Genomic DNA, 11,835 nt, shown 5'->3' on the forward strand with positions numbered 1-11,835 from the left:
CTTGGAACTGAAGGCCTAACTCTTGTTAACCAAGTACTCTACACTTAAGCCATGCTCCCAAGCTCTTTTGTTTACATTTTACTTTTGAGATAGTGTCTCACCAATTTTGCCTGGGCTAGCTTTGAACTTGGGTTCTTCCTCCCTCCACTTCTATAGTATCTATGATAATAGCTGTGTGCCAGTGTACCTAGATTCTCACTACCTTAAAAGATACTTTTAAAAATAGTGAAAGATCTTAAACGGAAAGATGCAATAGGTGTGAAAAATAATATGAATATATGATATATTAAATATAATATAACTGTAGAAATAATATAAGGATGTTTGTCTTTCCATTTAAATTGTTTTCACAGTATGAATTTTGAAGAATTAAATTTAAAATGAAAACAATAATAATAATAGTGCCTTATCTTGCTGGGGTTTCCCTGAGCATGCTCCAGTATGTACAAGTTCATGGATGTGTGACACACAAGCCCACACCACACACTGCCATATGTAATGGTAGTGGCTGCTATTTACTAAATACAAATACTAGTGTTATCTTCCACCTAAGCTGTGTGTGTGTGGGGGGGGGGGCAATAGCAGGACTTGAGCTGAGGAACTTGTGCTCTTGCCTGAATTTTTTCACTCAAGGTTGATGCCTCACCACTTAAGCCTCCACTTCAGGTGTTTTGCAAGTAAAGTGGAGATACAAGTCTTTTACATTTGTTCATCAGGCTGATTTTGAATTTTCATCCTCAGATCCATGGGTTTACAGAGCCACTGGCACCCCACTCTCTAGCTTATTGTTTGCTAAGATGTCTAATATTAAGAAATTGGGGACTCAAACTCTGATTTAAACCAGGTTTTGGAGCTTCTTTTGTAACTAGCATTCTTCCCTTTTCTAAAACTTGCTTACCTGACATACCCAGTTGAGGACACACTGCATTTTGTAAAGTGTACAACCTCTCTGTTACCTGGTCACTTTGGATATAACATATGTTTAAAGAGACCCAGTGGTTCACACTTGTAGTCCTGGCTAATCAGGAGGCTGAGATCTGAGGATGGCAGTTCAAAAACAGCCTGGGCAAGAAAGTGTAAGAGACTCTTGTCTCCAAATAGCCACCAGAAAATCAGAAAATGGAGCTGTGACTCAAAGAGGTAGAGCACTAGCCTTGAGCAAAAAGAGCTTAGGGACAGCACCCAGGCCCTCCCTGAGTTCAAACCCCACTACCGAGAGAGAGAGAGAGAGAGAGAGAGAGAGAGAGAGAGAGAGAGAGAGAGAGAGATCAACAGCCATGGTTGTTCTGCAATAATTTTCAATTCAAAATCATTTCTTCTCCCTGAGGCAGGTGTCTATCTTGACACATCACTTACTCAAAGTTTCCACAGAGTAAGAGCACAAAGCCATTTTTTGCCCACAAGGAGTATTGACTCCTAAGGAACACGTCTTTAATGACAGCCTATCTAGGGAATCCCTTTTGTGTGTGTGTGTGTGTGTGTGTGTGTGTGTGTGTGTATGAACACAAAAACTTTATATATATTTCTTTTTTTCTATTTTTTCCTTTATTGTCAAAGTGAAGTACAGAGGGGTTACAGTTTCATATGTAAGGCAGTGAGTACATTTCTTGTTCAACTTGTTACCTCCAAAGCTATATGCCTACATTTTCAAGGTCACACACATCATGTGAATTTTGTAAATGATTATTCATTATTTCTATTTTTCTTTCCTTTTTATTGGTGATAGTATTGGTATTTGAACACTGGGCCTTGTGCTTGTTAGGCAGGTGTTTAATTATTTCAGTCCCTAACTGTTATTTCTATATCCCTTTATCAAGAGGGAACAAAGGTAAAGGCAAATGTTTGCAGACCAGGAGAATTCTTGAAAGCAAATGATTGCTTCCCTGAGATACCTATTGAGCTGATCTCTATAGCAGACAATGGAATCAATATCATGAGGCTGAGACCTTATCTCTATTACCAAGATTCTCTAAGTTTATCCTTCCTGTTGTAAAAATTTGGAAAGCCTTTTAAGTAAAATAAATTCAGTAGAGATGCTCGTCATTGTTGGAAAATGTTATTAAGTAATTTTGTGACCGTGTTTGCTTTTTCTCAGAATAACCTTGGCCTCCCCGTTTGAGATAAGCATTGTCTTATGTTATTAAATTACAAATCTGTGAAACCAGAAGGCAAATTAAACTTTGCTCAAGTTGATCAGTTTCTAGAAACAGAACAGCTGCTCAGTGACTCCCACCAATTCCTTGGCATATTACTCCAAACAACTTTTTGAGGGATTGGGCATCATGCTGCAATCTCCACACACTGCCTTCTCCCCACATTGCCTTCTCGTGGTGGAACTGACCATCTTCTGGATGTGGGAGTCAGGTGAGCAGAGAAGAAAACCACCCAGGCTCTACAGCTAGATATGCTAAAGATAAAACATGCCAGCCCAAACCTGAACCCTAATGCTTCTGCTTTATATTGGTGTTGAGCAAAAACATGCCGTCATCCTTGATCATATGTCCAATCTCCTAGTAGAGATTCTGGACCATCTGAATCAGACTCACCTATGAGCCAGAAACATTTGTCAAAAATGCATCCTAAAACATACTCAGAACTTCTCCAATACAGGTCATAGTAGACGTCTTTTACAAACTCCTAAACTGAAGTTTGAGGATGGCTTTTACTTCTATTATCTCATTTTAAGTCCATCAGTTATTCTTTTTTTTTTTTTTTTTTTTTTGGTCAGTCATGGGTCTTAAACTCAGGGCCTAGGTCTTGTCCTTGAGCTTTCTCACTCAAAGGTGGCTCTCTACTACTTTGAACCACAGAACCACTTCCAGTTCGCTGGTGGTTAATTGGAGATAAGTTTCATGGACTTTCTTGCCTGGGCTGGCTTCAAACCCCAGTTCTCAGATCTCCGCCTCCTGAGTAGGTAGGGTTACAAGTATGAACCACCAGCACCCAGCCTATTGGTAGTTATTCTTGAAAGCATCTTTATACCCTCAGGTATGGGTCCCTTCCAATTAGATATAGGTCAATAGAAGATAATGAGGTCTTTTGACCTTACGTAAATTCTCTATTTTCGACCTCTCTCATTAAATGGAGCAAGTTTTGTTGTTTGTTTAAAAAAAAACACGTGAAACAAAATCTGCATTTGAGAAATTTATTATGAAAAACACATTTCACTGTATCTCATCTGAGTACCCTGGATACTGTATATACTGGTATTAGAACTAGGGAAGAGAAAGGGAATATCAAAATCGACAGACAAAGGATAAAAAGACAAACAACTCCAAAAACAGTATTTACAAAACTATTTGGTGTAAACAAACTGAACAACTCATGGTGGGAGAGGGAAAGGGGGACAGGGAGGGGGGAAATGAGGGAAGAGGTAACAAATTGTAAAAGAAATGTACCCACTGCCTTACATATGAAACCGCAACCCCTCTGTATGTCACTTTGACAATAAATAAGCAATTATTAAGGAAAAAAACACATTTCAAAATTGGCCTCTACTTTAGTGTCCTAAATTATTTTAGGTGGAAGATTTCAAAACTTGCTTATCAATTGGGAATGTGTGATGTGTAACAAGAAGACAGATTCCAATGTCACATTGAAATTGACCTGTGTGGCAGTCACCTCTGAATGGCAACATTCTTACCCATAAAATCAGCGCACTGACATTTTCTTCTTAATGTGAGAGTTCAGTGAGGTCACCTGTGAAAAGCTAGCAATACCTGGACATTGTAGATGCTTAATAAAGGTCATTTCTCACCACTATTATCCCTCAGAGCAGAGCCTAAATGGAGAATTCATCTGCCCTGTAGTGAATAATGACACCTAAAACTATCCAGTCAGCACCAACCAAAAAGCAACAGTGTGATATTTATAGCTCAAAAATATAAAGAGATAAATGGTGATTAGCAGGAAAATAGAATTTCAATTCTGAAAATAAATTCAAAGCATTGTTTTTTATTAAATCAAAGTTCTGCCTCTGGGCTTAATTTGTCTTGTAATTATTATATTATTTTGTTCACAGAGCTCTTGCTTCCAAATAGAATTAACTTAGCCATTCTGAACATAGATAAGTTTGCATTGATGCAAGAGTATATATTCTAGATTTTTTAAGTTAAAAAGTGTTCATGCTTCTATACATTCATACCTACTGAACTATTTTTATTATTCCTTCTGTTCTATTTAAAACATAAAAGTTATTTTTCGGCTATAAAAATAGAATACATTTCTTATGGAGAAAACTTAGAAAGTAACATTTTTAAAAAGAGAAAATAGTAACCACAAGCAATTCAGCTATTGAACTATAATTAACATAAATACTGTGGGATATTTCATAACAAATTTTTCTCTTAATTTATATTTTTGCTGTTAAAATCATGCTATTCAATCATATTTTGAAGATTTAGGATTGTAGTATATGATACAACTGATTTTTACATACGGAGCTTGGAATTTTAAGTCTAGCTATATACATTTACTAGTTTTACAAATTTTCCTTTTTAAAGGATATTCTTATTATCTTTAAGTAGCTTAATATCATTCTGTCCAGTTTCCTAATTTTTAAGATAGTCATTACATGTTCACCAAAATACAATTGTTTAACAGTTGCATATAGAATCAGGGGTGACAACTTAAAGCTCTTGACTAAATCTTATCCACTCTATGTTTTTTGACATTACTGGAATTTGACCTCAAGACCTTGTGCTTGCTAGACCGGCTGTCTTCCCACTGAGCTACACTGCTGATCCTCTTTTAGGCTGGTTATTTTTGAAATTGAGTCTAACTTCCTGCCTGAGTGCATGTCTGAGCACAGTATGTCTATGTTAGGTGTACTTTTGTAACTAGGATGAGAGGAACACACCACCCAACTCAGCTCCAGTTGAGGAGAGATCCTGTGTGTGTTTTTGCCCAGATAGACCTCTAACCACTTTGCAATCTCTACCTAGAAGAATGGGAACATAGCTAGGAATATAAGCATGTAGCTAAAAATATAGGCATAGGCCACTGGAGCCTATCTGCTCTGCTTTAGATGCATTGTACTCATTGGCATGTTGAATTAAATCCCTTTGTACAACTACTTAAAGATAATAAAATTTTAATTAACCATTTTTTAAAAGGAAGTGCTCTTAGGACGTAGCTACATTCAAGTTGGGGATATAACTCAATGTAAAAGTGCTTGCCTACATGCTCAAAGTGCTGGTTTCAATCTTAGCACTGAAAAAAAGAAGCTAAAATTATTACACCTCATTACACTCATCGATAGTCTCTCTCTCTCTCTCACACACACACACACACACATACAATGGCTCCTTTCACCCTATAACTCCTGAGCTGAGCATGGAAGCCATCTAAGTATATGGCCTACAGAGCCTGAAGTAAACATGACTAGATTTGATATCTATCACTTTAATAGCTAAAGAATATGTGTTACTCTGAATTTTCTGGATACTGTAAGAGCTCGAAATTTTGTCATGTATCTATTTGGGCATTTGAATAATCTGCTTATGTACTTTGCCCATTTTCTTATACTATTAAAAAATTCTCTATCTTTTCAAAATATTTATACCTGGCTTGTCATCTGTGGCCAACATTTCCCCCAGTTTATTATTTGCCTTTCAATCTTCAATCCTCCTTCCTCCAGAGCTTACTCATTCCTCAGTTGGGTCATCTCTAGTTCATGGTATTACCCAAATACTTTTTATCTCTTTATCATTTTTCATTTTATAACTGTCTCCTCTTCCTCTTAAGAGAATTTTCAAAACAGTCTCTGATTCACTTTGATTTTCTTAAGTTTCAATTCATTCTTTCATTTCTTCTTACTAGCCTTTAATATATTCTTTATTCTCTTGTGGTTGTTTCTTCTTGGTCTCTTTGCCTCTACAGTGTTGTTGTTTTTCACATCTTATGACAACTTGAAAACCAAAAGATTCTTTCCTTCTAACATCAAGAACAGTCTTCCTTCTTTCATCCTACTGCACCTCACAAGTTATCTTTTCAGATATATGTGCATATTTCCTGCAATGTTTTAATCCTTTCATCTTGTTACATAAAGTATCACTTGCCCAAACTGCCCATAGCCTAAATCCCCAAACCTTTGAAGATGATATCTTGTACAGAAACAGGAAATTTGAAGATACGATTAAGGCAAGGGTCTCTGGTGGGGAGATTATCTTGGATGCTATGAGTGAGCCCAGTATGAATCGCAAAGGTTCTTATCAGAGGAAGGCAGAAAGATTAGAGGCAGAAAAGTAGATGGGATGACAAAAGCAGAAGTCTAAGAGAGAGAGAGAGAGACAGACAGAGACAGAGACAGACAGACAGACAGACAGACAGACAGACAGAGTCAGAGACAGACAGAGACAGAGACAGAGTCAGAGACAGACAGACATGGAGAGAGTCAGAGTCAGAGATAGACAGACAGACAGAGACAGAGAGAGAGAGAGAAAGAGACAGACAGGGACAGATGAAGACAGAAAAAGACAGAGAGACAGAGACAGACAGAGAGACAGAGACAGAGACAGAGAGAAAAAAGAGAGAGACAGAGAGAGAGAGTGATCCAAAGATGCTGTGCTGTTGCCCTTGAAGATAAGGGAAGGGACCACTGGCCAAGGATGATATATAGGCTCTAGAAGCTGGAGAAAACAAGGACACATGTTCTCCCTGAGAGCTTCTATCTGACCTCCAGAACTATAAGATAGTAGATCTTCATTGCTTTAACCACTAAATCCGTGGTGATCTGTTATAACACCAATAGGAAACAATCCAGATTTCGTGTGAAAGGTACTTTTCAGATGTGAGTTAGGGTTATAGAAATGGAAATGGGAAATTTCCTTTGACTGTCTAAGATTCCAGATTCCCAGCCACATCTAAATGCTAAGTCCTTAGAAGCACAGAGATGTATCTGGCTGAGGCAGACAACAAGAGACAAAAGGAAAATAGAATGAGGAAAGAACAGGATAGGAGAGATGGCAAGAAAAAACTACTGTTTGCAATAAATCCAACCAACTTGTTTCTTCACTTGCAACCCACCCTTCTGATTAGTGCCAGGGGTCGTCTTGCCCTTTTCCTATGATAGAGAGACCTGAATGTTTTCTGTTCTCACTTGTGTCTTAGTGACTTCACCAGTCCTAATTGAATTAATTGAATTGGTCTCATCCTACTTGCCAGTGGGTTTTTTAGTGGTTGGCTTGTTTTCCAGACCCAAAGGTGAGGTAAGGGGCTTGTATGGCTGGCATTTCCTACATTTTCTGCACAAACTCTGATTTTTTTTTTACACTTCCTCTCCCACTCCCTATTTCCTCCACCTCTGTTGTGACTACACTGAACTTTTACAGTTACCACAAAGTGCCCTAATTTCTTGACATAGGAACTTACTCTTGCAATGCTCTTGTTTTCTGGTCCACAACACCTCTGTCTGCTTAAACATCACTTCTTCAAGAACTAGGCTCAATCAGGTTACCATATCTAGTCCCACTAGTACCCTTCCTCCTTCCACCCATACATTCCCAAACACTCCTGATTTGTACTGGGAGCTTAGATAGTCCAGTTATCCTCAGGATAGTCAGAGAGCAAAACCAGCATGGCCTTTGCACTCATCATATATGTGATGGACCAGTGAGTACTTGTCTTCCCAGATACATGCAAGGCTCTCAGCTCTGCCTAACATTTACACCAAACATTTGAAAGATGAGCACCTGGCAAAGGCCTGTGCAGGGATAGATGCCCCAATTTTTCATTGTTGCTGACTGGTTAGACATATTAAAGATTACTGACCTTTGATACTTTAATAGGGAAAAAGCACTCTGTCCGTCTATAGAGGTAATTTAAGGTTGTTTTTTTAGGACAACATTTCCTGCCCATCACAAGGGTTTCTGTCTAATATATTTCTGACATGGACAATGTTGGGTCTCTGCTTTTGAAAATCAGGTGATCCATCTCTTTTGAGGGGTACACATAAGGCTCTAGTTAGAGACAATGTAACCCCTGGCACACTCATTTGTATTCTCTCTCTCTTTCACACACACACACACACACACACACACACACACACACCTGGTCACCTGATCTCCATGATATAGGCAGCCTCTGCACTTCTGTTCTCATACTGACCACTAATTGTTCTTCTGAGCCTCTTTCCACTCAAGTAGATTTCTATACAGTAGGTTTCTGAAGCACAATCATTCCATTATGTGTCCTCAAACACCAGGGATCACAAATGAAGTTGTTTACAATTCTTGCTCAATCCTCTTATTCTGTGCAACAGAAGAGCCTGCTCTGGTGAGTTCTGCCCATGTCCTTCCTGCTAAGTGGGTGCACTCACTTTTTACAAGCTAAAATACCTCATAGTTCTTCCTCAATGAGCCACTTTGCAGGATCAGGGCTGCCTCAACTATATCACCAGGTCAGCCAACAGCCACTATTGATTGACATAGGCCTTTAAGACCAGAAAGTTCGACAGTGCTCTAGGTTAATCCATGCTCTAGAAATCCTGTGGGTAAGGCTGGACTTGTCTCCAGCCCAGTTTCTATCCTGACTTGGCTTTTTTCTATGACCATCCTTTTGCTCTGTCTTCCCATCTCCTAACAGCATGATCAATAAGACATGCACATAAAGACCCCCATCCTAGGCTCTGTTTGCAACCTAAGATATAATCACCACTCAAGGAAGCCATTCAAGAGAAGCAACACACAGGGTTCTCTTCAGAACCATCCTACATCTGTTCCCTCTATTGACACTAAAATGCATTGCTTCTTCTTTCTTGGCATTCAGATCTGTGTGGCTTCTGAAGAAAAAGAAGAAGAAGAAGTAGAAGAAAATGGCTTCATCAGAGTCCTCAGTGGGAAGAAGAGAGGCCTTGTCCCCCTCAATGTTCTGGAAAATGTCTGACTATGGACCCCTCCTCTCCTTGTGCAGTTGTAGGCCAGCTCTGCTCATCTCACTGTGTTCCCCTCTAAGGAGCTGCTACACTGACCCAGCCCCCAGGAAACAGGGAGACAAGATTCATGGGTCTGAGACTGGAGTGTCTGCTACAAAGCAGGGCCCATCATACACGTGCCAGGCTACCTGATGTGGGGAGAAGGCTGAGACAGTGGGAGGGGGGCAGCGATAAACGCACACCTGGTGGTAGCAGCAAGGCTATAGCCACAGATGTCACCAACTTGATGCCCTCTCTGTCCACCACCTGCTGCAGTGTGCTCCAGGCTGTGGTATGGGCCCCGTTTGAGGTTCAGATTTGTGGAGCTCAGTGCCACACTGGCATCTAATCAGTGCCATTGAGTCTCTCTACAGAGAACCAAGAAGGCCTGTTTCCCAGCTGCCAACATTCCAGTGCTTCCCCAGGGGCCTGCTCACTTTGTGGTTGTGCTCTCCCGATCGTTATGTCTTTCCCCAGCCCTCCAAGTATGCCATGGCAATATGCATTGGAAGTGATAGCTAAGTTGACTTGCACCATCTGCAAAGAAGAGACTTGCCCCCAAAATTATTAATCAGCTGCCCTTGCTACTCTGGTAACTCACAGAGGAGACAGAGCAGGACAAGGCATAGGAACAATCAGGGAGAATCTGTGGGGGTGAGGAGGGGCAGAGCTATGTGTGTTGAAGATTATCCAGTCCTTGCAGTTATAAAGCTCTTTCCCGAAGCAAATGGAGCCTTGGAGCAAACATGACACATTTGGTCTTCATTTGCATTCCATTCCATCTGTATTGAGTACAGCACTTGCCTTCCTATGTCCTGTAGAACTCCATTGTGGAGACTGAGCCCACCATGAAGGGAAGCAGGGACACAGAGCGGCTCCAGCAACAGCATCTTAGGAGAAACAGTCAACTCGGAATCCATTCTTCTTTAGGGTAGTGCATTATACACTAGCAGATATAAAATGGGAAGGAATCTCTATGGTTTCATGCATTTGGGAAGCAGAGGAATGGGGGCCCATCTAGCATCACCTAGGGTTGTCTCCACTGCTCTCCCCTGGCAATGTTTACAAGGACACACTGCACAGCAGTGCCTCCTCCCTAGCCCCTCCTAACAAATCCAAACTCTATCCTCTCAGTCACTAATATGGCTCATCTTCAACTCACAGTGACCTGGGAATTAATGTTAGTTTCATCTGTTTTGTCACAGAGCAATAAAATCATCAGAATCATTGTTTTGGAAGAGACTTCAGTGGAGGCACTCAGTGCATGTGACATTATTCCCCCACAACAAAACATTGTTCATCTCCATTTATTTCTTCTTGTTCTTGCTCAGCATAAAGTTAGGAGCTGACCTAGGGTGGCTGCTGGTTTCCTCATGGTATGAATGCCTTACTCCCATTCTCCAGGCAGCATCCAGAAACCCCTGCCTGGGTACAATATGCAAAGCCAGGTTCACAGAGTCAAGAGGGATTCTTTGGAGAGCCCAGGTGGTTAACATGACTGCCTTTCTGTAAAACCAAATGCTGGCCACAGACCCTCCTGGCCTCTAATTCAATTGTCCATTTAATAAAAACAGCACAGTGGCTGGAAGGAGCATAAGAAAAATCTGTGTGTCCTGACCTTTTCTCTTTGATGTCCAGCCCAAGTTGTTTGTTTTGTTCAGGTACAGGGGCTTGAACTCAGTCTGGTGCTCTACCTTAGCTTTGTTGCTCAAGGCTGGCACTCTACTACTTGAGCCACAGCTCCAGTTCTGGCTTTTTTGCCAGTTAATTCAAAGAGAAGGGTTTTATGGACTTTCCTGCCCAAGCTGGCTTTGCATCACAATCCTCAGATATTAAGCCTCCTGAGTAGCTAAGATTATAGGCATGAGCCACCAGTACTGGGCCATCAAACATTTTTGATACCTACCTTTCATTTTAAATACAGTTGACCTTTTCAAGCTGGATGGAGGAGTATGTGGCATCCAGCCTACAAGGTGGTGTCCCAGTGTTCCCTATCTCCTCTTATTCTCACCTTTGTGCACCCACGTTGAGTCAGGGCCCATCTTTGGAGCTAACATGACATCTGAGGCTGGGCCAAAAGCCTCACATCTTTGCCTTGATCACGCAGAACACTTGTTCTTGGAACTTTGAGAGACGCACATGAAACATCATCTAGCTGAGCCCACCATGCAGGACAGACCCAGTGCAGAGGCCAGACATTTCAGCAGCTTAGTACCCAGATATCACAGACCAGTAATTGGTCTTCCATGAAGAGCCCTGCCAACCTCAGAGATTTATGAGCAAGAAAAACACGGATTTTTAAAAATTCATTAAGTGTGAGAGTGACTTAAACAAAAACTCTCAAACCGTTTTATAATTTGAACCAGAGGAGAAAGAGTTTTTTTGTTTGGTTGGATTTTGGTTTTGGGTGGTTTGTTTTTGGTTTTTTGTGTGTTTTTTTTGAGGTACTGGGGTTTGAACTCAGTGCCTTGCACTTGTTCTGACTTGCTTTCTGGGCTTGTACTCTACCACCTGAGCCATAGCTCCAGCTCTGATTTTCAATGGTTAGTTTGGATACCGAATCTTTTATGCCCAGGATGGCTTTAAACCAAGATCTTATGGATCTCACTAGCTAGGATTACAAGTGTGAATCAAAAGCACCCAGCTGGAAAAAGAATTATTTTTGCATGTTGAAACCCCAAAATGTCAAATATTAGCAGATACACAGTCCTCTAAATACAAGTGTTTAGAGTTCCCTAAAGACCAAGAGTCATTGAGCCATATAAGAATCTCTTCTTGGCTCAGATAGTCATGAACAATCTATGACCTAGATTTTTCCCCATGAACTAGAACTTTTCCCCATCTCCTGCCTATCTGCAGAAATGACAGATAACTGTGGTCTACTAAAGTCTTGAAGGTTTCCAAGACTCAAGAAGTAACTAAAG

The 11,835-nt window shown here is 40.6% G+C and overlaps 1 protein-coding gene across 3 annotated transcripts in view; it reads left to right on the forward strand.

Annotated features, from left to right (window-relative positions):
• The window catches only part of Stac (SH3 and cysteine rich domain), a 132,791-nt gene extending 122,653 nt beyond the window's left edge, over positions 1-10,138 (forward strand). For all 3 annotated transcript variants that reach the window (XM_048348652.1, XM_048348653.1, XM_048348654.1), the window contains exon 11: positions 8,767-10,138. In XM_048348652.1, the coding sequence (XP_048204609.1) occupies positions 8,767-8,883 (117 nt within the window). In that variant the 3' untranslated portion in view covers positions 8,884-10,138. The remainder of the gene's footprint in view (positions 1-8,766) is intronic.
• The last annotated feature ends 1,697 nt before the right edge of the window (positions 10,139-11,835 follow it).

Source organism: Perognathus longimembris, chromosome 6, assembly GCF_023159225.1.
Source record: "Perognathus longimembris pacificus isolate PPM17 chromosome 6, ASM2315922v1, whole genome shotgun sequence".
Lineage (NCBI taxonomy): Eukaryota > Metazoa > Chordata > Mammalia > Rodentia > Heteromyidae > Perognathus > Perognathus longimembris.